Consider the following 27,273-nt stretch of genomic DNA (forward strand, 5'->3'; position numbering starts at 1 on the left):
GTGAAAATGAAGTCTTGTCCATAAGAAAATTATAAACAATAAGCCAGCAAAAACATTAAGAATTATCATCAATAGTCAAGCTGCTATTCAGAGGGAGGCAGGAGTCTGTTAATCTCATGAAGGAGCGGCCAAGAAAAAGGATTGCAATCTAGCTAGGAAGAAAAACATATAAGAATGTGGACTGCCATCGGCTGTTAGGAACAACATTTCTTTCCTGTGCCTTATGGGAAATGCAGTGGCAACTGTTAATAAAGTAAAAACGGAGAAAACCGAATCCTCTCCTCTGGTCCTGACATATAACTAAGCTTCAGGGCCCAAAATACTCGGATTTAAAGAAATTACTCTGCTGATTTTGATGCCAATGTGATAAAGTATTTGTGTTATATTACACTGTAGTGTGGTGAAAAAACGAAATAAAATACATTGTCTGAGACTTTTCATGGGGTCTGTTTTGATCTCTTGGTAGTGTTGTTCACCACCCTGAAGTTTTGTTGTTGAAATGTAAATGCTATGTACTCGTTTTGCTCGCATATTGCTCTATGTAAAGTTAGCATTTGCGGCACCATTTTAAGTTGAGCCGCCATTTTGAGCCATGATCGAAACTAATTTCTGTCTGATTCTGTCTGCCTCAGCAGAAAGCAGCTGCAATATTTTGTGTTGTATTTCTCCACAGTTGAGCTTCGCTGTAATAATGAGTAGACCTTTTTGTTGTCATATATCATATACCTTTCACACTAGCTGGCCTGCTCCCACCCTTAGAGCTGCGAGCACAGGCGGAGTAAACTTAATGCTGACATAGCATATGCCCGGTCCCAGGATTGCAGCTCATCCTTCTGTATCTCCTTTGTTCACGGCTACTAACTGGAAAATTCCAGTCTGGGCGTGTCTGACCAAATCTTCATTTGTTTGGAAGGCTGAGAGATGGTTGTGAGTTACCCGGGTGGCCCTAATCGGGTTACTGCCTTCATTTGGCACCCGAACATCCCATATATCACCCTGAACTACCGGAGCTACGGGATCAGCAGAAAACTGTTATTAGACCAAGAGTAGAGTCCCGTTTCCAGGAACAATGGGTTTATTCTCCATGGAAAAGAAGTGAGGTTTTTTCCCTTAAGACTCAGTTAGCCATCCCTAGGAAAAATGCTACTGCATATTATAAGGAATTAACAGAGGCTGCTTCATCGATCGTGATGACGCTTGCAGATATTGAAATGTTTTTTGGTTTACTGGTGCCTGTTGATATTTGGAGTCAGGTGCGCACACACAGGACCACGTTCTGGAATTGGGTGGTTCTTGGGATCAGATTAAAGCATGGGACCAGGAGAGGAAGCCTGGTTAGAGGACTAAGCCGAAATAGTAACTTTGCCTGGCCGAATTATTACCTATATGCACTCTCTTATTCCACGAGAAGGGTAGATTGGGACAATTAACGGCATGTCAGAAGAAGAAAGATGAAAGTGAGTCTGATTTTTTTCACTCGATTTGAAGGTGTGTTTTGGGATTTTAGCAGGCAGGATTTGTCGGTGGAGGGAGGTGTCTGATTGTTCATTAACAGATTTGTTACGAACCTTCTTCCTGAGATCGCGACTCGGTTGCAGGCCTCGGAGAGCACTTGGACAACGTCCTCCGCTTCCGTAATATTAAGTATGGCACAGTATTATGAGCACAGGGAAAATGAGGAAACAGAGAAGGTGGAGAAAAAGCATAAAGAATTAAAAATGAAGGTGTTGTTGCAGCAGGCTTCTCGAGGGAATGGTAGAGGACATGGTGGTACGGCCTGCCAGCTATCTCGTACTAATTGGAATACTATCCCTGTAGGGCCTAATCAGTGTGCGTATTGTAAGGAGGAGGGACATTGGCGTAGCGAGTGTCCGGTGCTGTTACAGAAAGTTTGCGGTCCCTATAGGACGAGGTTCTCATGGACTGGGTCGTGGAGCTGGTGGACAGGACAGAGCTCAGCATGCTGCCGCCTCAGGAGCGTCCGGACAGTAACTACCTCGATGACAATAGTGGTGGACAGTATTATCCCTTGCATGAAATTAATAAAATAGTGGTTCCTCAGTTCCCGGTGGTCCCTAAACATTACTGCCCTTCAGACGATGATTCCTGCCTCCGCTAAATTCTTTTCTGTCATTGATCTGAAAAACGCATTCTTCAGTATTCCAATCCATCCAGACAGCAGGCACTTTTTCAGTTTTACACTCGCTGGCAGAAGCTTTAGATTCTGTCGAGCTTCTCAGGGCTATACTGAGAGCCCTAGTATATATAGCCATGCCTTGAAAGCCCAATTGGACTCCCTCATGCTTCCCTCAGGCAATGTATTACTTCGATATGTAGATGACATTATCATTGCTTCTGACACTGAAAAGGGTTGCAAAGGCAGTACGGTTAAATTGTTGCTGCATTTAGCACACCACAGACATAAAGTGTCAGTTTCCAAATTTCAATATTGTCGACAAGAGGCTACCTTTTTGGGTCACCTACTGAAGGAGGGTAGGTGATTGACTACTGAGGGCAGCAGTGCCATTGTTAAAATGCCTATCCCAAACACTCAGAGGGAGGTGCCCGCTTGTATTGGCATTACTTCCGATTGTCGCCAATGGATCCCTATCTACTCATTACTAACAAAGCCTTTGCTGCATTAACCACTAAAGATGTGCATGAACCCTTGCCGTGGACGCCTGAATGTCTGCAGTCTTTTGAGCAATTAAAAGTTGCGCTTTGCTCTGCGCCTGGGCTTGGTACGCCTGACTACACAAAGCCGTTTGTGCTGTACGTACACGAGACGGCTGGTTGTGCGCTCTCTGTTTTAAAACAGGCCTTTGGAGCTATCAAACGAAATTACATAATGCAAAATATGAAGAAAAGTAAGGAATTTTGCAAATGTTGTCAACTTACTTCAGATTTTGCCCATGCCTGCTTTTAACAAGTTGTGCTATTTCTAAATGCATATCTCTTTCCTGGATTTGCTTTGATCTTACTGTACTGTAAAGCGCTCTGATATCCTTCGGGATCTAGTCCGCGCTCTATAAAACTTTATAAATAAATAAGCAACAGATGTGTGCTTTTTTTTCTGCTCTTCTTGACCCTGTCGCAAAAGCCCTCCTGAGCTGTCTAAGAGTGGCGCGGCAGTGGCCGTCTCTATAAGGCAATCAGCTGGACTCGTACTTGATACTGACCTCATAGTCATGGTGCCCTGTGCTGTGGATACTCTTTTGAATAAGACCAAGACACAGCACTTCACCAGTGCACGTCAGGCCGGTTATGAGTTGACTCTCTTTGCGCCACATTTCACGATTAAAAGATGTGCCATTCTAAACCCAGCCACGTTACTACCCCTCCCTTCTGAGACTGAGGAAATTGACATACATGATTGTATCTTTCAGACGGAGGAAGAGACGAAGGGACGGGTAGACCTGACTGATGTTCCCTTATCTGACCCCCAAGGGGAACTAAATGTCAATTGCTCTTGTTTTAAGTTACCAGATGGCCCTACAACTGCTGCGTACTCAATCACTACACAGTAGTTGAGACGTCACAAGTTCCCTATCTGTCGGCCCAAGCTGTAGAGCTTGTTGCCCTTATTAGAGCCTGTGAGTTGAGTGAGGGACTGGCTGTCAATATCTACACTGGCAGTCAGTACGCCTTTGGAGTCGCCCATAATTTTGAGAGGCTCTGGGTAGTGAGGGGGTTTCTCACTTCACACAGGATGAAAATCCAGCATGGCCCTGTTATACATAGGCTCTTGTCGGCTTTGACACTCCCCAATAAATTAGCGATATTAAAGTGCCGCATACACAAGACAATCACTGACAATGTGGGTAAGGGGAATGCCTTCACAGACCAGACAGCTAAGAAGACAGCCTGAATGAAGATGAAAAAGATGTTTGTAGCAGGTCCCGCTGGGTGGGTGCTCGAGATCACCATGTTTGAGGATACACTGGAAAGTGTCAAGGAGATACAGAGTGAGTCAACGATCGCGGAATTAGTGGTATGGCAGGAAATCACAGCACGCTTGGATGAGGAGGGGTGTTGGACTGATAAGTCAGGGAAACGGAGATGGATGCTGCCAGATGCATATGTTCTTCCTGTAGTTAGGGCCAGCTCATATCCATGCTGAAGGTATTTGTAGGTTGTTAGATGCTGCACGGCAAAATGATAACTTCACAAAGACTGCTGCTCATTTGGTTAAATATTGAATGGTGTGTATGATGCACAATCCTGGAAAGGGTACCCCTACGTCACCTGGTAATTTTGCACCTCCCACTCAGATTATATAGAAATGGACCGAGTCAACAATTTGAAATCTGTGTTAGTGGTTGTTTGTGCATTCAGTAAATGGGTTGAGGTCTATCCCACAAAAGAAAACACAGCCTTAGCGACCGCAAAAGTACTCCTGAAGGAGTGCTTTCCTCGCATCGGCTTGCCCAGTTTGATTTGGAGTGATAACGAAAGTCACTTTAACGCGAGAGTCATTAAGTTGGTTTGTGAGGGACTACATATCAGAAAAAAATTCCTGCTGTGATTCACCCCCCATCAGCAGGTTTGTTTGAGAAGTACAACGGTACCCTTAAACTGAAATTGGCAAATATTCAGGAGAGTACAGGGTTGCAGTGGCCAGATGATTTACCATTAGCCCTTTTGTCCACAAGTGCGACAGCGTATTCTATGAGGTCGTGTTCAGGCGCCCAGCAAATGTCTGTGGTGTCCCACATCCATGTCGGTTTTCAGGAATTGAATATCCTCTGTTGGTGCATTATCTGTATGAGTTAACTAAAAAGTCTGCGTTCTATTCACCAACAGATCCAGGACTCTCTCCCACTAGTACCCAAGGGGCCAGGACATGATATTCGGCCTGGTGATTTTGTCTTCGTTCGCAATTTTTAGAGAAAGAGCTTGGAGCCGACGTGGAAGGGACCAGTCCAGGTGCTCCTTGCCACCCGCACACCAGCCGAAAGAACTGGATTCATAGCCAGCACATAGTGCCTCTGCCCTTACCCTACAATCAATGGGTCAAAGATAGCATAGGGGACTCGGCGTGGTAGCAAGTCCCACGGTTCGTCCCCTTTTTGGATGCTAAGCTCACCTGGACCCAAACGGAAGCCAAGATGTGAGAAGTTGGCCTGATGTATGGTGTTCACTATTCTAGTGATCACCTTGTATCAGTCCAAACAACCCTTATGGTGGGTGGTTGTAAGTCAACTTTATAGACAAGCTATCCTAGGGGTAGCATGGACCTAAGCAGTCTTAGGCTTAACTCAAGAGGGCATATTGTAATATCAAATGAATGGACACCACACAAGTTATATATTATAAAAATGTATGTATTTATTACTAGAACAATCCTCTGTACTCTTTATGAGACCAGAGGCACAAGCGTTTAAACAAAAGCACAGTTAAACATACAAAAGTTGCACAGTTATGGATAGGCCCGGTGGCCACTTAAACTATATACTAAAATAGTGGTATAAGAACCACGTCTCGAACAATGGTAAGGCCTAGGGCCTTGTGAATCGCTGGGACTACTCTGGACTAACAGCAGTTAGGACGGGAGAGGCCCGCAGGATACGGGTGCAGTTCCTAAAGCACACGCATGCACCAATGCAAAGTCAATGGTGCGTAAAAGTTACAAAGTTACTGTTTTGGAAGTCTTCCGACTGGACTAGAATTTAGCCACTTAAAACTAGGACACTAGAGGTGTAAACCACTACAGGAGCACCGGTGTTTTATCGTTACCTCACCCACAGGAAGCGGGTGCATAGATGCCAAAGTGTGTCGGGTTTCGTCGTGGAGTTCTATGGAGCCTGGAGATGAAGATGCTGCAGGTTGACAGGAGAGAAGAGTCCGGTTGGATCCAAGGGTGGATCGAAGATGTAGAGTACCTGAAAGCAGAGAGGACAGAGTCTGGGTCACTAGCCAGTGACCAGGATGGAACCAGGAAGGAACCAGGCGATGTCGGGCGCAATCAGGTGGTTGTCTAGAAGCTGGTCTCCGCTGCCACGTGGACTCGGGCATCGATGATGACCAGGAGTGGAACACGGACTGTCCCACGAAGGCTCTCGCTGTCGGCGGTGTCGGCTTCCGGATCGGAGTCAACAGGCCTTGGCAAATGCAACCCACGCAGGATTGGAAGATCGCTTCTTACTCTGACCAGCAAGGTCAGAGAGGTTGCTCCTTTTCAGGGGAGCGAGGGCCAGTCTGGAGCAACCAGACCAGCAGAGTAAATTCAAAGGTTCGTCGTCGTAGAGGCCACTAGCCAACGGGCAAGTGACCGGACAGACGCATCGAGCAGGAAAATGCAAAAAGGCCCCACGCAGCACTCGGTGAGTGTGGAGGGGTGATCTTCGGTGCAAAAACTGCTCGGGTCTGGGGCTTCTCAGTCCCCAATGCACATCTTCGAGGGTGCCTCGGGAGCTGCACGGGAAGCACTTCGCAGTCTTTTCAAGATGGCCGGTTCCACGTCTCACGCCGCCTCCACGGGTCTCAGCTTTGCTGTTGCTGTGGATCGGGCTGTTGGATGTCTGGGAATCCGGTTCTTGTCGATCTCTGTCGCTCGAGCTCCGGCGGGAGCTGCAAACAAAGCAAACCGTTGGGAGCTGGATTGTGCCTGTTTGCACAGGGTGGTCACTCCTTGACCACAAGGGAGATTCTTCAGTCTTCCACGTTGAGTGGGATGTCGAAGGGTCCAGAGTTTCGTTTCAAAGTTGCAGTCAGGATTATCTAAAGTCTATGGACACAGCTCCTACCTTTATTACAAATCAAGGGGCTGGAATACCTGCTAGGTCCCTCCTATGGGTGGGACCCAGGAAGGGGGTGGTTACACCCCTTTCCCTTTGTCCAGTTTCGCGCCAGAGCTGGGGCTAGAGTGCCCCAGCACCGGTTTGAACTGGGCTATGCATGGGGAGCCTTGTGCGCCCCAGGCAGTGTCTAGTTTCACTCACCCTGCCTGCCTCAATCCACTATCTCTTGTCTGGGGTGGTGTAACACCTCCCTGTGACAGGATACCATTTGTCCAGGCCTCCCCTGCCGGAGTTGCGGTCAGCAGCAGGAGGCCAGACTTGCGTCTGTGGCAGCAGCATCCATTTTGTGATGCTGCGGCTCTGGTTAGTTTTAACCGCATTTAAGTAAAGTAACATGTCTTCTCCCTCTAGAAGGGTGGAATGCTACCCCCGTCACCAGAACTGGAGAGGGGGTAGTATTCCAAAGTGTATGACACCTTACACAACATGTTTTGATAAAGCCAAATCAAAGTTAGCAATAACCGCGAGGATTATAATGCACTTAAGAGTATATGGTATGGCAATACCCTGGAACAGCTATAAGGACATGGTTCCGAAAGCTGCAGACAGGCTCAGCTCATGCTAGAGCACCATCTCACATAAAACCAAGCACTCTGCCCCCAGGATTGTTAAGGCCTGCCGTAGGAGTGACTTATAGGGGTATATGTGTCCAGATATAGGTTTAGACATAGGTATACTATATCTAAGCAAGGGGTGATTACACGACCTTGCCCCAGCTGAGTGATCAGCCAGCTGTGTCTGTTTGAATGGCCAGCCAGGGGTGGCAAAAGCTATGCTGCAGCCCCTGGTAGGCCTTGGATGCACCTATTCCCTTGGTACCTATAGTACACTGTACAGGGGCTCATAAGGTGACCCAATACCCAATTGGTGATGTACCTAAAGTACATGGTTATGAAAATAAAGAGATGACAGCAGGCTGTGGGTCTGATTAGCAGGCCCACAGCCACATTATGTCGAAAACCAGTGAAGCAAACAAATCAAAAATTGGGGTGACCATACGAAAGCAGACCCTACTCTCCTACACAAGAACAATGAGGTACTAAATGCAGCAGTGCCCCCAGAGATCAAGGCTATTGAAGAGCCCATTTCCACTGGCCCCTCTGTGTCTTAGCTCCTTTTTACTGACCCTTCTGTGCCTGGAGTAGCTAAGTACAATTTCCGTGGGAGAGAAGTCAGATTAGTAGGGATGGACTGCGCAAGTTAGGGTGTCATTTGCCTATAGTACCAACGGTAGTTTAGGGAGAGGCGAGATTGGTGCATTGTTCGGACATTGGACAGGAAGGATCGAACGTGCCCCCCTGGAGGGGGGTACCTTATCCTGTGCAATGTGGGATTTCTTCAAGAGCTAGGATCGAACAGCTCCATCGCCAGTGCTCAAGAGCGCCAATGTTGATGAACAATAGGAGTCTACCAGTGAAGCTCAGACGAACACTGGGAACATTTGCCCCCCTTTTTGTCATCAGTTCCATTGCATTCCCTTTCCTTTGATTACAATGTATCCGTTTGGTTGGCCCATTACTGAGGAGGAACAGCCATTTGCAGCACCGCGTTTAGAGCGGTGTTGGCCTGGTTGGTCCACAAAGAGTGAAATCGTTTTTATAGTGATTGTTGCGATCTTTTTAAAAACGAACTTTGAATAGCAGGGTTCCTGGAGGAGAAATATCAAGTACATTCTTTGGTTGGAACAACACCTGTCCCCACTGAACACGTTTGTTACTTTGGTCCCCCACAAAGGAGAACACCGCAAGACTTACATTGATAATGTTTTTATACAAATGTTGGATGAAGCTCATAATGTAACTAACGTGACGAATTGTTGAGTTTGTGGGTTAATTGCCTCAGTTACTCATAAGAGAGATAATCTATTGTCCATGCCTTTGTCATACCTTGGAATTTGTGAGAGCTGGTTCAAATTGCTTGTAATGGTACACCACCATTTCCAGGATGTACGACATTACAACGCATGCTTTTACATCGCATGCTTTTACAACGCGAGTTTTACAACAGCATACCATTACAACGCATAGTGCTTTGGGGCGCTGGATAGTGAATTATTTAATTTACTGTTCCAACTCCAGTCCCCGTGGATAGTAGGGAAGGTGTTGGATAGTAAATTAAATATATTCCCTATCCTAGAGCGCCCCCCAGCGCAATGCGTTGTAATGGTTTGCGTTGTAAAAGCTGCGATGTAAAAGCATTGCGTGGTAAAAGTTGCGTTGTAAGTGATGTTACCCCCATTTCCATCATCACTCCTGTCAGGTTATGACACCTGCTGATTCCAACAGTGTGACTGATTATATACGTTTCCATCATGGGTTTTCTCCCATAGGTAAGGCAGAACTGAACATATCTGGTACTTTGTTCCTGGACTTCTGCATACTCAAATACGATAAGGTGAAGAATAGCACATGGCTTCAGATGGAAATGGTTGATTACCAGACATTCAATACATCCAAGTACTTCCATTCCTTTCAGGACCGTAAGGTGACTAGGGATAAGCCAAAACCGGTGTCTGTGGTCAGCTCCACAGCTGCTTTCTGTGTTCAGGGAAGGGGGGAGGTAGAGATGGGGGACAGGGAATGTAATTTTATTTTCCCACTTAGCAAGATTAATAGTCTACCTTTGGTTTTGCCCCCTAATTTCTACTTCGTTTGGTGATGCCAAGCTTATGTCTGGCTTTCCAAGGGGTGGTCCGACAGGTGTACACTCTTTTCTTCTTCCCCCAGTGTATGTTGCTCCGTCCAATTATTTTAAAGCCCATCAGCTGCAGTGCAGGAGTGTCTACCTGTCCCGAGTGAGAAGGGTTATTAACACAAAAGATATAGATCAGACAGATACTACTTTGCAACAGTTCGAGGATGCCATGAAAGGTATTGTACCCTTTTGGGGCCCCATGTCAATAGCCTTAATATTTGCTGGCTCACGAGAGTTGTCGAAGGGGTCATTAATACAACAGCAGGCATTCTGACAAAAATCACTGTTGAACTCCAGGCTACCAGACTCGTTACTTTGCAAAACCGGATGGTGTTAGACGTCATCCTTGCTGATCGGGGAGGGGCCTGTCGCGTTCTAGGCAGTAGCTGCTGCGTATACATACCCGACCACGCCCTCAATGTATATGCTGCCATACTGAAGTTACACAGACTCTCCTCTGACATTCACCAGGAAAATGGCACTTGGACCCTATCTGGGTGGTTGTGGGGTCTGTTTACGTCCTTGCTTTCCTGGCTATAGTCGCTGGTATTTTCCTCACCTGTTGCATCTGTATGCAATGTCTCCCGGCCTGTTGCTCTTATTGTGCTACACTTCTCACCCCAAAGTGGAAGATGCCCACCCTTGATGTCCATGCTGTGATTATGACTCAGAAAGAAATAGATAGTTTTATGCAGATAGACGAGGGTGTATTTGAGGACGGATCTTCCCTTGATGCTGAATACGTTGATGGCTCAGAATTCTGAATGTCAGCTGTTATATACCTGCCATGCTACACTCCTATTATCTCAGCTTTCAATGGTTAGCTTCTGCTAAAAGGAGGGTCTGTTGAAATGTAAATGTATGTACTCGTTTTGCTTGCATATTGCTCTATGTAAAGTTAGCATTCTCGGCACCATTGTAAGTTGAGCCGCCATTTTGCGCCATGATCAAAACTAATTTCTGTCTGATTCTGTCTGCCTCAGCAGAAAGCAGCTGCGATATTTTGTGTTGTATTTCTCCAAGGTTGAGCTTCGCTGTACTAATGAATAGACCGTTTTCTTATCACATACCTTTCACACTAGCTAGGCCTGGTCCCACCCTTAGAGTGGCGGGCCAGGCAGAGTAATCTTGACGCTGAGATAGCATGTACCCGGTCCCAGGATTGCAGCTCATCCTTCTGTACCTCCTTTGTTCACCAGCTACTAACTGGAAAATTCCAGTCTAGGCATGTCTTTAGGGGTTCTGGAAATGTACATTATGTGTTACCATGTTGGCAGAAGTCAGTCCCTCTGCAGCAATCCAAGGAGGCTGGTCAGACCGGACTCCACTCTAGTGTTTTCAGTAAATATCTTTGGTTTGTATTCTCTGTTGTCTGACTGACTCTTCATTTGTTTGGAAGGCTGAGAGGTGATTGTGAGTGACCCGGGTGACCCTAATCGGGTCACTTCCTTGATGTATTTTATCGGACGAGAACAGATTCTCACATTAAAAGTTTATTTTAGAAAAGAAAAACAATCTCATAATGCTGAGTACATCCGCTTGCTTTATTATCTTGTCTCAGAACTTATTTTCTTGGTGCTCTTTTTGCTTTTTGAAGGTATAATGATTCACTTCTAGCTGAGGGCAAGATCATGCACAGACTCAACCATGATCGGATATTGAAGTTGCTGGGTCTCATTTTAGAAGATGGAAACTATTCTCTGGTGATGGAGTATATGAAAAAGGGAAACTTGATGAATGTATTGAAAACGGTACGTATTGAAGTTAGTATCTTAAAATTCAATCATTTAAGTTATATTTATAAATGGCATGCAACGTGTAGGCCAGTTGTTTCCCAGGTAAAGATGGATTTGTTGTATAAGAAAATGAGATTTACTGTGACCTGATAGTTCCATGTTCATCTCCAGACTTACTCTCTAATCCAGTCGTGTCTGACATAGGTTCATCAGGATTGAATAATCCCTGAATATCTGAATGATTTTGTGTGGATATGCTGAACATTTAGGATTGGTCAAGCCCTTTTTTCTCAATGTTGATCACTCCTGCATCCTTTGTGGTTTGCTGCTCCAAGTTGCTGCTTCACAGCCAGCCACTGTGTCCCTGTTTCAGGGTAATACGTGCAGGGGCCATTGGATTAAGAGATTTCATTTCTTTGTTTTGAAGGTACTTATTCACTTCACCACTTGTAATCTGTGGAAGAGATATGTTGGATCTCACATGAATGTTCAGAGCCTTTATTGCTTACGTCGATCGGTGGAATTAGCTCACCCAACAGACCATCACTATGGTCCTTCGAGGGCTACAGGAGACACCCTCTCAGACTCAGAAAATGAATTTGGTCCCAAAATTTCAATCAGCTATCCTACCTCAGTAACAATAGCTTTGTGAATGGGCATCCAGTTAATGAGTGTCATTTTGGGCAGCCTCACTCATTGAAGACCGGCTTGGCAACTGTCCATTCTTCATGGACAAGGACCACTTCTGTTAACGGGTCAAAAGCTCATCAATAACCTCATCAATGAGGGATGTGCCATTTACAACAATATTACCAACTCCCAACGGGACTACATGATCATCACCAAAAAGTGAATTGATGTCAAGAACAGTACAAACTACACCGACGCGAGTTGTGCAAGCTAGACCTGTCTTCCTTCTATGACGCAGTATTTTCAGTCAGGGTGACTCAGCCTCTAGATCACGTCTTGCTCATTAAGCGGATGAGATAGCGGTGGTAGAGTAGGAGTAGGAGACTTAAGACATGTAAAGAGAGAGGAGCCGCCTTAATGTTGAAAACTCTGCAGATCTTGAAGGTGAAAGAGCCATGAAACCAGAGGATCTGAATATTCAGTTTGTTGTGGAAGACTGGCAGGGCTGTTGTTGTGACCAAGAAATAAGAGTATTTTAACATTGCTACTTCCCCTACAATCTGCATTGTTATTACAAAGGCCCAGAGTTCATAAACTCTTCCCTAGTGGTCGACATAATGCTGAATCTCCAAAAAGGGGTGGTCCAATATTTTTGTTGTATGCTAGTTGTCTGCTATATGGGGCCCACGTCAGTTGGAAGTTGAGGATGGCTGCAGGCCCTCAAGTGCATGCACCTTTACTGACATTATCTCAGCCATACAGATCTGTGTTCCCCCAACACCCAAGAACTTGGGGGAGAAGGCTTAATAGGGTCCCTCTTAACACCATATGAATGATACCCCCACACTGAAAACCAGAGACAGACCAAACTGAAGAGAGCAACGTGAGTAGGTACCTCCTTGATGGTGAGCGGCACACTGTATTCTAATCCCTCTCCACTTGATATCAGAGATTACACAGTCTCATAGTAAGATGTTATTTACCCAGTTCTTCTACAAGGAAGAAATGCTTCATGTTGAACCTCAAGGACAAGCAGGTCAATCAAAGTTCTGTCTCATCTGTGAGAGTAATGCATATACTCCATAAAAAAACCTAGCCATTTTTTCCATCATGGTAACCCAAATGGAGATCAACTACAAAGCACATAGCACCAGCGAGCCGGTGGAACCAAAGGTTCATTGTGTTGTCTGTGTTGCCTCACAGTGTCAGTCCAGTAACGCCAGTTTCTCACAACAGTAAGGGCAGGAAATTAAGGGCTGAGGCAAATGGGTCAATATATTTGTGTTCACTTCTTTGAAGTCAGCTAATACTGCTGTGTTCTTTGCTTGATACGATCGTCCTCTCTGGCATGACAATGCCCTTTCATAGACCTGATTCTGCAAAAAGCTTTTTGCATCAGGTATTTCGAAGATATATTGACCACCAACTCTAAAGAACTGGGTGGCATGGCAATTCTAGGATTTTAAAGGTGGCTGCCTACTGCCTTTTTTTTTTGCAAGTGATGCAGGTGAGGATTATGGGCAATCCTTTTTTGACAAACATGTCAAGGACGTCCTGCATATCATCACAATCTGTAGAGGGATATCCAAGTTGCTATCCTGGCTGCAGAGAAGTTATCCATACCAGATAAGGCAAAGACAACCTTATGCCAGATGGTGATAAGGGCAGCAGAAACCTGCCCGCCACCAGGGCTACTAAAGATTTTTTCTTTTGTTATTGCACCAAATTATTATGGTGCAAAGAATCAAAGAAAGTGTAAATAAGTCAGGAGCACTATTTCAGTTGTTAAACTGAAAACCGCATGCATTGTGTTCTAGTAATAAAGATTTACTTATATCATAGTGCTGCAATGGACTTTAACAATAGCCTCCCTGGGTTCATCACAGTATCACTTTTCCGTAGATGGTATGTTCCAGGCAGTCAATGGCCTCTGCCTCATTGTATGCTTTAATTGTGTTTTCATGCTTTCTACATCTTATGCCATGTCATTGGGCAGCCACGCCTTGTGTAGATTGATTTTTGAGTCACCATACACCAATCCATCCCTCTCTGCCACATGCGTATGTCAGCTTGCCCAACTATAACTCTGTGGGCAATCCTCAGGCCCATTTTGTATCCGTTAAGTACTAGATCACCCTTCATACTTAGCACTGCCATCTTTGTCATAAGTCAAATCTTACTCCGACAATCCTTATGAATTCCGTATGTATTCTTGACTAGAATTCATTTATTCAAGGACATTTCAACAGTGAGTAAAAACAGGTCAGGTTGCCTATGGCATTTAAGAGATGTCAAATCAATGACCAACCCCTTTTGGTATTATTGTGATCTATTATAATAAGCTCTGTGAAAGATCATAATCTGAATAGGCCTGAAATGTGAATGTATTACTACTGTCCAGGGGTATTGTATAGTCTGACCCGAATGTTCATCTTCAAATTTCCTCAGATCATCTATCACTCTGTACCACAGGTATGTCTGGTTAATTATGAATGACGGTTTTATGTTCCAGAAACAGCTCTTTCCAAAGTTAATTCATTAATATTTTGCCTTATGATATAGTGGTTTGGTGAGGTGTGCCAATCAATCCGTTGATCCAATAGCCTATAGTTCACCTGAGAGCTATCTTGGAATTCAGATGCATATAATTTAAATTATGATTACAGCTCTGGAAAATTGTGTTTCCAACCACATATATCCCCTAATTTGTTAAACCCAAAGCGATCCTTTTTTTTAATTTTATTTTTTTTATTTTTTGTATAACTTTATTTAGCAAGGTTTCAGATAATAAACAGCATATACAAGTCAGTCTTTTTTACATGACAATTACACATTTTCGCCCGGCCGCACGAGTTATTGTATCACATAAAATTCTTCATATCAATATCGTAAAACCCAATGCGATCCTTTGTGCTGAGGCCTTCATCAGTTGTCACCTGTATTAAGATACATACCACAATGGTGTTTCTTTGGTAATCATCCCTGTAGACCTTATAGTTTTTTATGGCATTTTTAAACCATAATCCTCAATTTAAATGCTCCCTGACTTGCTTGCAGGTCTATAAAATAAAAGACCAGTGGCTCAATAGTGATGTCTGAGGTATTGTAGCACTATCCATCCTATAACCTTGTGCATTGTAACTTAGATAGAATAATTCATTGATCCGGAACGGTGTACTCTGCATACCATAAAATAGATATACCCTTGAACAGGGCTTCCATGCCCAGCTTGAGTATTGTCAATGTGCAAGGCCTAGGAAAACTAGAAAAGCTAAAAAGAAGGGAACAACTAGTTAGGGTGTTTTTTTACCTCACTGTCTTATTAATCGGGTGTATCCATTTTCTTTGCTGTGTAATGATGTATGTTGTTGTACTAACCATAATCTTGAACTGTAATTTTTAAATATATATATCAATATGAAGAAAAAAAGATAAATGAATCCATTAAAAATATTTTTCAATATATATCAGTTTGGTCGTTTTGAATTTTATCATGATCTTGTGTCACTTAAAAAGTTAATTTTCTAGTTTTCCTAGGCCTTGGTTATTGATTTTTTTATCAGTCACTACTGTTTTCACTTTTCCAAAACAATTGTTGTTAGTCCCTACCAGTAGTGATTTATTATTAGTAGGGGTCCCCTGTTTTTTCAAAATTGTATTGTCAATGTGCACCAGTGGGTACCATCTTACTTAAACACATGTATTGGCTTATTGAAACCCCATAGCGATTTAGCACTCTCCATGCCTTTGTGCAGACGCAGTAGGTTGAGTCAAGTGGGCCCATGCAGCATCAAATTCGATTAATCTGGATATTTGAGGGATGACTGCAGGGGGGCTCAACACGTTTTAATGTTTCATCCTCTGTTTAAGTCTGCATATGACGTGTCTCCAAAACCTATCTATATTCTCATCAGAAGCCCGTGTAGGTAAGCTATTAAAGTTATCCTGGTACTTTCAAAATATGGCCATCTCTATATCAGTATTCTTGTACATCAGTATTGAGCACACTGTCTTGTGGCCTCACCTCTGAGCCAAGCTCACAACTTCCTTGCCTTCTTTACTGACTATTTTGATGCTCTTTTTTTGCCAGTTGTGCAAGTTAGCTATGTTGGCAGGCAATTTTGAATAGTTGTACTGTAAACACAGTAGTATTCTTTTATTACTAGGGGTAGATGCTTCTAGGAGGGCCCTTTCAGCAACGTTTAGTGCACCATCAATTTCCCTGATAGCCAGTACTTTTTTTATTATGACATAAATGACATGGCTTGATCTCGAAATACTGATTTAAGCGGACAGTCTAAAGTTTCAATCAAGGTTTTAAATATCCAGATCCACGACAAAGTGGTTAGGTATGATACAAAGCAAGGTAAGAATACCTCCTACCTTCGCTACACTAGTGCAGGGCAGGATAAACCATTCTCTGGTAGCATTAGAGGGCATGATTTTGGATAGATGGGTGCTGGACATTATTTACTTAAACTATTTCTAGGAATTTATCGCAAACCTGATCTCTCACCACAAACATGTGAAGACAGGTAATATCAGAATGCACTTCAAGAGAGTAACTTTTGCAAAGGTACTGAAATGGGTAATAGAGAAAATTCCCTACTTCTAGGGGGAGAGCGGTTTTAATCATGGTATTTCATCATACAAAATATGTTTGTGGTTGATGTCTTGTCTTAGACCTCTGCAGAATATTACAATTATATAAGGAAACAAAGCACAAGATAGTGTTTCTGCAAGATATTACTCAGTTTGTGGAATGAAATGACTATCTCGCCTATCAGCTTGCAGGAAGCATATTTTCTTTTCCTGGTCTACTGGATAAGAAGAATTCTTGCACCAAGTGATGTATGACGAACATTTTCAGTTGAAGTTCTTGCTCTCTGCCCTGAAATAAACACAGTGGTTCTCATTGGGGCCCACCTGCGACGACTTGGACAACTGGCAAATAAAAGTGCTGTTATTTCAATCCACAAGTTAAGTTATAGCCATGTGTCCTGGATTCCAAGAACATTGAATTATGTTTCTCTGTTCCAGAGTCTTCATGTAGGAGGTGAATGTTTACATCTATGAAGAAAGAGCAACAACATTGAAACTTCTTTGTCTACAGGTTACAGACCAAGACTGAATGTACAGTAAGGCAGTACACGGCCCACCTGGTTTCAATGACATTCTGCTTCTCCAGTTTCCACATAGCCAACTTTATATGTAGTGTACTAGATGCCACTTGAGACAGTTTGGGTGGTTGAGATGCCTTAATACGGGTAACTGCTCCATAGCCTAGAAAATCACGACACTAGTGTTATCGATCCCAGGAGTCCCCCAGAGGTCCATCTTTTCAATTGCATACATCCTGTTTCTACTTATTCATGGTTCCATTCCTCAAAGGTTGTGGCACCCTCTTACAGGAGCTAACCAGCAGTGGTCACTGCACCTGAGGAAACTAAGTTAGACATCAGTGTACTGGAGCTCATGATTGTTTTCCATCCGTGGATGTTTTCCTGTCCTGCGTCAGAAACTCAGAAGTTTCATATAGGTAATGTGACTTACATTTCTTAAATACAAAAGCAAGGAGGATCACCGTTTCCCATTATCAGTGGAACCCCAAGCTGTATGGCACTGGTCTCTTGCGTCCCAGCATTCTCTTAACCATCAAGCTCTTACCATCTTAGACAACAAACCAGCAGACTTGAGCACAAGACGTCCTGCCATGATGGGAGCATCACGTCATTTGACTGATCTTCAGAGACTGGGGTACTCCTGCCCTGCCCCTGAATGCAAAACCTCTGAACTCAAATTAATGTTCTCTGGTAGTTGGAGGTGGTGTTTGGGCACTGAGGTGGATGTGTTTTCAATGCAGTGGTGTGGGATACTTGCCTGTGCAAATAGCTCAGTGGGCAACAATGATATTTGCAAATCACTCATTGGCATACCAGCCCTTCTAGCCTCCCATCATTCAGAAGCTGATAAAATGAGTACCATTAAAAAGAAGCAATATTTAAAAGTTATTACTATTATTTGTGTCAATAGTAATGTTCATATCGGTTATTTCCTTGTTTCCCATTCTCCTGCTTGCTCTACTACTCCTTCAGCTCATTTCACTAGCTCCAGTGGTATTGATAGACAGACCCACATCCAAATGCCAGTGGGTCTGCATTCCCCTTCAATGGCACACATTCATGTCCTCGCCAATGACAATAGACCAGTGCTTAACCACAATCCAGCCTCCCTTCACCTAATGTATTGGTTCCTTAGGATGTAGAATTTGGCTCCTTGAAATTATTAAAGACTCATCAAAGAATCTGGCAGGTTGTAGTCCACATCTAAGACATTCACTCTGAAGTGGAAAATATTCTGTTTATGCAAGGCAACTAGGCCTTCTTTCCTCTGAGCTCCGTCTGTAAAAGCCCAGTAGATATTTTCTTACCATATGCACCGTGCAAGGTTAGGCCTCAAACATTCCTTTATCAGAGGCAACCTTGCAGTCCTATCTCACTTCAGAAGACAAATATTTAATGATCCTCACAATCGAGTGATCAAGCAATTCACAAAGGGTTTGTTGATAACATACCCTTCAGCCTTAGCTGCGATTCCTGCATGGAAACGTTACACCCTAGTGACAAGGCTCATGGTGCCTCCCTTTAAACCAATATACAAGATGCATTGGAATATCTTTCTTGGAAAACAGCATTTATATTGAAAAAGACCACAATGTAATAGGTCAGAAAAATACTCCCTACCAGACTCAACTTGTAAAATTCATCCATGTTTGGACAAATCAAAGTGTTTTGCCTTCTGCATCTGAATAATTTGAATGCAACTTTCCTGTGGTTGATTGCAACGCTAGTGAACAGTTCTCTCCACTTCTTCCCATTTGCATGTTCACTATATATTCTCCATAATTACTCTTTTAAGCCTCTGTACCATCCATTTTCTTATTGGAGATAAAGTAAACATTTCAGTTACTTGACTCCCCTCTTCTTTAAGGTCTCCTTCATCTAACTTGACACTAGTTGAGCACCATTTCGTTAAGATAATTTTAAGCAGATTATCTTACTAAACACATCAAACAATACCTTTATAACATTCCTTCCCAATGTACAACTCGAGTACAAATTAGTCAATGCATTAACATACTACTGACTTCTTTCTCCATGCATTGGCCCCAGTATTTCTATCAACATGTACTCCAAATACAAGATACCAGATATGCTATAGGTACATGTCGTCCTGACATCGCAGACTTTAGTCTCCTCTTCTAGTGCAGAAGTCAGAGCCCCCAGTTCTCCCCAGTCACACGTCATGGCCCGTTTGCGCGCACCACTAGGTTAAAGGTTCCAGCTGCCCAGGTAGCCCCCTCCATGTATCCACCCATTTATGACACTTCTGTGACGTTCTCAACACATGTCTTTGTGCACGCCTTCTTTTCACGCCCATGTGTTCTTATCTTACGTTTGTCACTTGTTACGCCTACTGTATGTAATGCAATTATAATGTTTTACTATATATACCTTGTACTGTTAATGAAACGTTGCAGCTGCCTTCCTTGCCATTCTATTTCAGGCTGTTCCGATCCTGTCCCTTCCCTTATGCCTGATTAAAGCCTGTTAGACTCAGATTCCACGGATCTTGCCTCTTATTTATTGAGCTATCTGTTTTCATTAATGTATTCAAAAATAGTACCGGTAATTAATTATTTATTTAATTCCCAGGGTTTCTCTGGTAGCCTCTGACAACCATGAGTTACAACCTGTGTTTGTGCTTTTTGTCATTGTGTAAACATTCCACGCAATCTCTTACATATTTCTCAGATTCTGCATCCAGACTCTGCCAACAATAGCTCAACCTCAGCCTTCTTTTGTTTTGCAGATATCAAACTGCCATTGACAAGCAATGTCACTTATAAGATCTGTCATCTCACTGAGTTTAACCAACCTACAGCCTTTGAAATCTAAGCCTTCATTTCCTAAGACTGACAATCTACTATTTCCTGCACTTTTGTCTATAGCCTACCTTCCTTTTCCAACCTCCCTTTATTTTCTCTGCCATTCCCTACATCACCACATCACAAGTGACCATTTCTTTTCATTCTCCTTAGTCCACTCTTTTCTCTGCTAATTCACAGGCTATAAACTCATCCAGGACATCCCTTTCACTTTCTCCCGCGTTCATACTGTATTTAAAAATCAACTTGGCGAGATAGCCTGCCACACAATTTTTTGCTCCTGGACTGTACACCACTGCATAGTCAGATTCGTGCAAGCATTTCCTCAAATTTCTAGTTCGATATTCAAAAAACTACCTTCCCCAACTCCCCCCCCCACCTTCCCCAACTCCCCCCACCCTCCCCTTCACCGCTGTTGCTCGGATTATCAGAGTGTAGCTAGTCTGTCGCTTCCCCTGTTGTTTATTATGTAGTTCTATATCTTGCTGATGTTCTTCCTCTGTCCTGTATCCTTCAAGTTTCTTAACTTCCTAAGGGCCTGCCTCCCTGCGTTCTTCTTCTATTCCCCCTTCTTGGCCATGTCTTAAGGCACTCCCCTGTCATGAGGGCAATGTAGGGGTGGTGGATCTGGATCCCTGGTCGTTACGTTTCATCTCTTCCACCAATGCCTCCCACTCCTGTGCACACTCAATTTTACCCAGGCCCTCCTCGCATTCCTGAGTAAGACTCTGCCCTCGCAGTCCCCATTTCTCTAGCTCCAGCCTCTTTCTATGTATGCTAGGGCCATTCGGCGCCTTCCACGTACTAATAATTTCGCACTTAGCCAAAATGAAGGCCAGGTCCTGAAATCTTTCAGTGACCATAGTCTTGGCTGTGTGAGGGAACAGGCCAAGCAGGTCAGTTATTCAGGCCGTCTCAGTCATTACCTCCTGCCAGTAATGCGTTAGGGTCTTGCAGTTCCACATTATGTAAATGAAGCTCGCGCCTACCTCCCTACATCTCGGGCACTCTGCATCCTCTCTATGAACGAATCAATTGATTTGTTCCGGGGTGATGTATGCCTGATGCAAGGTATAGAAGCTAATCAGGCCAAATTGTGCGTTTCTTGAAACCTTGGGTGTCCTCTGTAGTATATTCTCCCATTCCTTATCCTCCAGGGGCCTTCCTAAATCTTCTACCCACTGATTCCTCAACACGTCCAGTGGCCTAGTAGAGTCCTGGCCTATCACCCTGTACAATCATTGGACTGCCTGTATGGTGCCCCCATCTATTCCTATGTATTCACACGTGGCATGTCATGTTGGCTCAATCATGCCTGTTCCCCAGTGTTGTCATATTGCTACTGTGACTGCTCTATGGAGTAGAAACTGGCCCTGTGGGATGCCCCAGTCCGTGCTGAACTCTTTGAAAGTAAGCAATTCCCCAACCTATACCGGCCCCCCCAATCTTGTGGCCCCTGCCTGTTCCCATTCTTCCTGCCCCTCCACTGTCCACCATGCGGAAGCGCCCTAAGCAATATCAATGGCAAATCCGGTGCGTATGGGTGTCTAGTCCAAGTCTTCTGGAGGCACCTACTCCAACACCGCTGAATCACCTTATGTTCATTGATGCTTGTGCTGTGGCTTGGCGGTTCCTAGTAGAGTGCGGAGCAATCCGTGTCTCTCAGGGGTGAAAGGAAGCAGCCTCCTATCCGGCGTCAGTCTCACTGCCACCCATTGCGTGAATCTCTGTAGTTGCCCTGCCAAGTAGTATGCCTCAAACTCGGGTACTGCGAGTCCTCCCTCCACCAGTGGTCATTTTAGCGTTGTCTGGACCACCCTCCATTTTCCAGTCCCCCATTTGAAGGCTGAAATGCATGAGTCCAGTTCCCGGAACCATACCCTGGGTATCCAATTGGATAATGTAGTAAAATATTGCAATAATCTGGGGAGGGACATCATTTTTAACAAGGAAATCCTTCCAGCTACTGAAATAGGGAGCTTCCCGCAGAAAGCCATGTTGTCCTTTAATGACTTTAGTGCTCCCCCTATGTTCCTTTCTTGTACATCCAGGGGCGAGTGGAAGATCTTCACCCCCAGATATCTAAAACAACGGGGTTCCCATTGCAAGTCCCCCAACCCCTCTGGCGGTTGCCAGCCTTCTGTTATCAGAAATAAGAAGGACTACTGCCAGTTAACCCAAAGTCCCGAGAGAGACCCAAACGCCTCCATCATGTTTCTAGCCCCTCTCAGCTCTCCCACTGGATCTTTCAGGAACAACAGGAGGTCATCGGCTTACAACACTATGTGGTGTACTTGCCCTCCCTGCTGTAGGCCCCTGTAACTGGCATCTGACCGTGCTATGCAGGCCAACGGCTCCAATGCCAAGGGGAATAGCAATGGGGAGAGGGGTCACCTCCGACGCGTGCCCTTCTCCACCTGATACTGCTCCGAAATCGTGCTGCCCGTATGCACCCTGGCCAACGGGCCAGAGTACAGCAGTCTTACCCACCAAATTAATCCCTGGCCAACTCCCATCTTTGCTAAGATGGCATAGAGAAAATCCCACTCCAGGCTGTCAATGGCCTTCTCTATATCTATAGTGAAGATCGCCCCCTCACGTTCATCGTTTCTACCCAGTTCTAGTAGTATAGAGAGAAGTCATATTATATTCAGAGTCCTGTTCCTGCCCGGTATAAACCCCTCCTTTGGGTGAACCAGGTCATGTGTGGAAGGAGTCTCGTCGCCAGTAGTTTGCTTAGTATTTTGATGTCGAAGTTAAGTATCGAAAAGGGTCTGTAGGCCGTACAGTCTAGAGGAAACTGATTGGGTTTGAGTAGAAGAATCACCACTGCTTCTTGTGTGGTCTGTGGCAGTATTCCCTCCTCCCCGGCCTCTGCATATAACTTTACTAACCTGGAAGCCAGCTCCTCCACATAAGCAGTGTAGAACTCCTTAGGGAGTTCACCTGTGCCCAGGGTTTTGCCGCTCGCTAATTCGTCAATGGCTACTCTAATCTCTCGCTCCGAGATGTCGGCTCCTAATTGGTCTGCCTCCTCCTCGGATAGTGTGTGGAGGGGGAGCTCAGTCAGGTACTCCCTTATCTCACCCTCCCCCCCGGGGCCCTTGAGGCTAGTTCCACCCATTCTACGTCCATGAGTAATGTCCGCCGTACCCCAATAGATGTTGCCATAAACCTTCCCCTGATCACAGCCTTAAAGGCTTCCCATTCAGTCAACCTGGAGTCAGTGGAGCGGGAGTTGTCAGTAAAATAGGATGTGATATGCTCCCTGATCTCTTGGAGGAACACCTGGTCCTCCAGTGCCTCCGGTTTGAGGCACCAATTAGGGATGGGTTGGTGCTGTGCTCCCCGCTGTAGTCTCGTCATTATTGGATTGTGGTCCGATATTGTACGTGTCAGGTACTCCATTCTCTGTATCAAGGTATGCATGTCTGTTGGACATAGGAAAGTGTCCAGTTATACGTTTGGATCATGGGTGTGTGAGAAGTGGGAGTATTCTTTGTCTAGTGGATGTGTACGCCTCTACGTGTCCCACCAGTCCCCAGCAGGCCTGCCAGTCTCTAAAGGCCCTAGCTGTTATATGTACTGGGGAATCCCGGAGCAGTGGGTGGGATTGGTCTAATGCCGGGTCCGCTACACAGTTAAAACCCCCCCTTCCATGACTATCGAGCCAGTCATGTGAGATGCTAAGACACCAGACCTCTTCTCCAGAAAGACAGCTTGGTCAGTGTTCGGTCCATATATATTGATTAGAGTTACGTCCTGACCATCCAGCCTACCTGTAACTATCAAGTATTGGCGCTCAGGGTCAACCTTGTGTCCTGTGTGTTGAAAAGGAACCCCAGCTTGTACCCAGATCAGCACCCTCCTCGCAAATGCAGAGAACGAGGTATAATATGCCTGTCCTCTCCATCTCCGATGTAGTGCCGCTCCTTTAGAGGCCAAGATGTGGGTCTCCTAGAGCATTGAATTGTGAATCCCACGTCTGTTTAGGTGTGAAAATATTTTGTATCGCTTGTGCATGGAGAGCATGCCCCGGACATTCTAGGATTACAGATTATATGTTGTTCTTTTAATCATTGCTACTTATTTCCCCTTCCCTCTGCCTGGCTCATTACCACAGTCCTCCGAGAATTGATACAGACCAATGCGCGACTATCACTAACTATTATCAATGCCATCTCTGGCTGCCAGCAGTGTCCCCAACTTAAAACTTTATGAACATTCCAACTCCCCCTCCCCAGGACAAGTGAGTCTCTCCCCCATCCAAACTGTGCAGTCACGTGCGGTTGTAAAAATGGTCCAAAGTTTGGGTAGTGACGGGACAAACGCTAACTTTGGAGAAGAGCAATGCTCTCCCTCCCTTCCCCGGGTTCCACCCCACCCAGTGCATATAACATACAAATATCAAGCCTTGGTCCCGGGCCCCCTCAGCTCTTGTGAGCCCATGCTTGGTTCTCTGTGGTCCCCCCATGTTCAATATTCCCTATTATACTTGCGTGTCCCCCAGTATTCAAATAATTTCATCTGCCGATCTGGTAGTCACCACTCGGAGGTTTGGCTGGCTTCCCCCAAAGCGCTAGAGCTGTGTTCTGAGTCAGAGTCTCTTCGGTCTTCGCCAGACAAAGATGAAGTGTCCTGTCTTCCGTGCGCACTCAGGGATCCTATCGCCGCTACTGCTCTTTCTCTGCCTCGTTGTATTTCCGCTGCTGTGGGTAAGCTTGTGGGTTTTCCTCCTTTCCCTCCATAGCGGGCCGTGCCTCGTTCTTGCGGGGCATACTGGTCAAATCAATCCAACACTTCCTGTGGTGTACTGAAGAATTTGTTTCTGTCAGAGGATATTATTCTGAGTTTGGCGGGAACACCATAGAATATTGTAAACCCAGCTGTCTTAGTTTCTTTTTAACTGTGACATATGATGCTCTCTGCATTTGAACCTCCCGGGAGAAATCCGGGAAGATTCTGACAGTGCTATTGTCCACGTTAAGTTGTCGTTTTAGTTGAGCCACTCCCAGCACATATTCTCTGTCCTTATAAAATAGTAGGCGTGCCACTGCTGGTTTCGGTGGCCGTTCAGGTGGTGGCGCTCTTGCAGGGACTCTATGTGCTCACTCCAGAGCTAAGTATGGAGACAGTCCTTCTTCTGCCACTTTGGTGCGGATCCTATCTTCTAAGTAGTCTATCATGTTGTTTCCCTTGATTTTCTCCGGCAGGCCTACTATGTGCAGATTGTTGCGCTGCGCTCTGTTTTCGGTGTCTTCTGCCCTGAGTTCCAGCTCATATATTCTCTTCTCCATGTCTGTGAGCCTATGGGTGGTTGTAGTCACTTGAGGTTTCAGATCTCGGACTTCGCCCTCTGTTGCCGTGACTTAGTCCACTAGTTTCCTATGGTACTCTCTCAGCAGGCCCAAATTTATTGATTATTTTTTTTTTTTTTTGCAGAGTTTTATATAGCGCGAACTAGAACCGAACCGAATCAGTTATCAGAGCGCTTTACATAGCACCAGTTACGTTACATGAGGCCACACTCTCTGAGGGTGTCAATTTTGGTTTCTACTACTGTTCTTGACATTTCTATAGCCTGAAGGATGTCGTAGACGGAGGGGCCTTCCAGGACATTCCTCCTAGCGGTGCAGGTCGCTGCCTTCGGATTTATGCCCCCTGTGTCTTCCCCCATCCGTTCCTGCTGCTCCCTCACCCACCTTTTAGATACCATGGCCCGTTCCTCCTTTCAAAATTTTGAGCTCTGGTGAAGTTCTTGCCCTTTTCATTGTCTTAGTGGTAGTTCTCCTTGTCCGTCTCCGCTGCAGCTAAGCCTCTTATTCGCTTGGTGGGCCTATAATTTGCCCCGACTTCTTGTCTCTGTGCTACGTCCCCTCAGCGCTCTTCGCGTTGTTCCTTCTTGTCTGGGCCAGGATTTCAGTGCAGAGCTCAGGGGCTCTTTATGCTCTTGTTGCCTGCTATTCCTTTCCCTGTGTAGTGTCCTCCACTCTTTGCAGCTGCTGCACTCCACTCACCGTTAGCTGTGGGCCATCTCTGTAACCTTCCAATTGTTGTGGGGTGATGGCACTGCACGCCGCTCCGTCGGTGTTGCCTTCTGGGGCACCTTCACCCTTGATTGCCGACTCCCCACCTGTTGATCGGCTCTCGAGGTTCCGCAGGCTGGCCCGTCTCCCAGCTCCAGGTCTCACTTTCTGCTAGCTGCCTGGGGGGCTCCCCGCACTCCGAGTAGTGATTCTGCGTGAGGTTTCCACAGGCCTGCCGCTTTCTGTTATCCTGCTGCTCCTGTTCTTGTCGGGTGCCCACTCCTTCAGTCTCCAGCCTCGTGCTCTCTCTACTATTCCTCCTGGCCCACCGAGTCCAGGATCAGGCCGCTTCTTGCTTATGAGCACGCTGTGTGCCCACCTCTTATCCTCAGCAGTATTCAGGCCCTCTTCCTGTGCATCTGGGCCCTGTCGCACTCTGGACTTGGTCCTGTCCTCAAGCCCCTCTAGTTTGCTTGTTCCGACTTTCTACCGCTGCCTCAAGGGTCTCCTGTATCACGTCCGCTGTTCCCTTAATCCTGGGCTGTTTCTGTCCTCTCCCCCATGTAAAGCAAAGGGGGGAAGAAAAGAAACCCAGCACGCCTATGTGCTCGTGCCCCATCTAGGTCCGCTCTTGATTGACAGCTCTCGGATGTATCACTGACTGCTTCACCCCCGAGTCCTGGCCGCAGCTGTCTGTGCTTTTTTGGGGGACTCCTTCTGCTCCCCCCCCCTCCCCTCCCCCCACTTTCACAATTTTGGTGCTATAAATCTCTCGGCGGGCTTCCCCGATGGATCTTCTTAGGCTGCGTGTTGGCCGCTCGGGAAATATACGCGCCGGACTCGCTACTCCGCTGCCTGTGCCATCTGCCAGTCCCGGTGACTCCTCTGTTTGCGCTTCCCTCATCCCACACTCCTTACGGCCAATCTGGTGACCCATGCACAGTTCACCTGTCGCCCAACGCCAGTAGGGCTTACCGATCGCCGTCTTCAGGTCTCCACTGCTTCTGGGACCCTCCCTGGGTTAGGCCATTTCCACGGGCGCCCTCTTGCTGTTCCTCATGGGCCTACTGCCTATCGCTTTGCAGCCTGTTTCTGTGCCTTATTCTCTCTTGTTGCTGGGCTGTTCGCAACGCCCGCACTTCGGGAGTTAGGGATGTTGTTTTATCCACGGTGGGACCCCCTATTTCAGTCAGGATGGCACCGGATGGGGGATCGCCGGCAGGAGCGCGGACCAAAGCTCCCTACTCCATCGGCGTCCGTCCACGCCCCATAAATACCCTCTCCATGGACCTCTGAGGGCCAAAACTGTCAAATCTTTAGATTGGTCATGGAGTTTTATCTGAAAAGAGAAGACTAAATCCAAAGTGGTGAATATTTGCAACTCCTATGCAAAGAAAATATTTCTGAGATTTTTGGGAGAAACGCCCAACATTTGTTGA

The 27,273-nt window shown here is 45.6% G+C and overlaps 1 protein-coding gene across 4 annotated transcripts in view; it reads left to right on the forward strand.

Annotated features, from left to right (window-relative positions):
* The window catches only part of RIPK1 (receptor interacting serine/threonine kinase 1), a 225,027-nt gene that overhangs the window by 66,131 nt on the left and 131,623 nt on the right, over positions 1–27,273 (forward strand). For all 4 annotated transcript variants that reach the window (XM_078688033.1, XM_078688031.1, XM_078688034.1 and 1 more), the window contains one exon: positions 11,092–11,245. In XM_078688033.1, coding sequence (XP_078544159.1) covers positions 11,092–11,245 — 154 coding nt within the window. The remainder of the gene's footprint in view (positions 1–11,091; positions 11,246–27,273) is intronic.

The sequence above is a fragment of the Lissotriton helveticus genome, chromosome 4_1 (genome assembly GCF_964261635.1).
Source record: "Lissotriton helveticus chromosome 4_1, aLisHel1.1, whole genome shotgun sequence".
In the NCBI taxonomy this organism is placed as follows: Eukaryota; Metazoa; Chordata; class Amphibia; order Caudata; family Salamandridae; genus Lissotriton; species Lissotriton helveticus.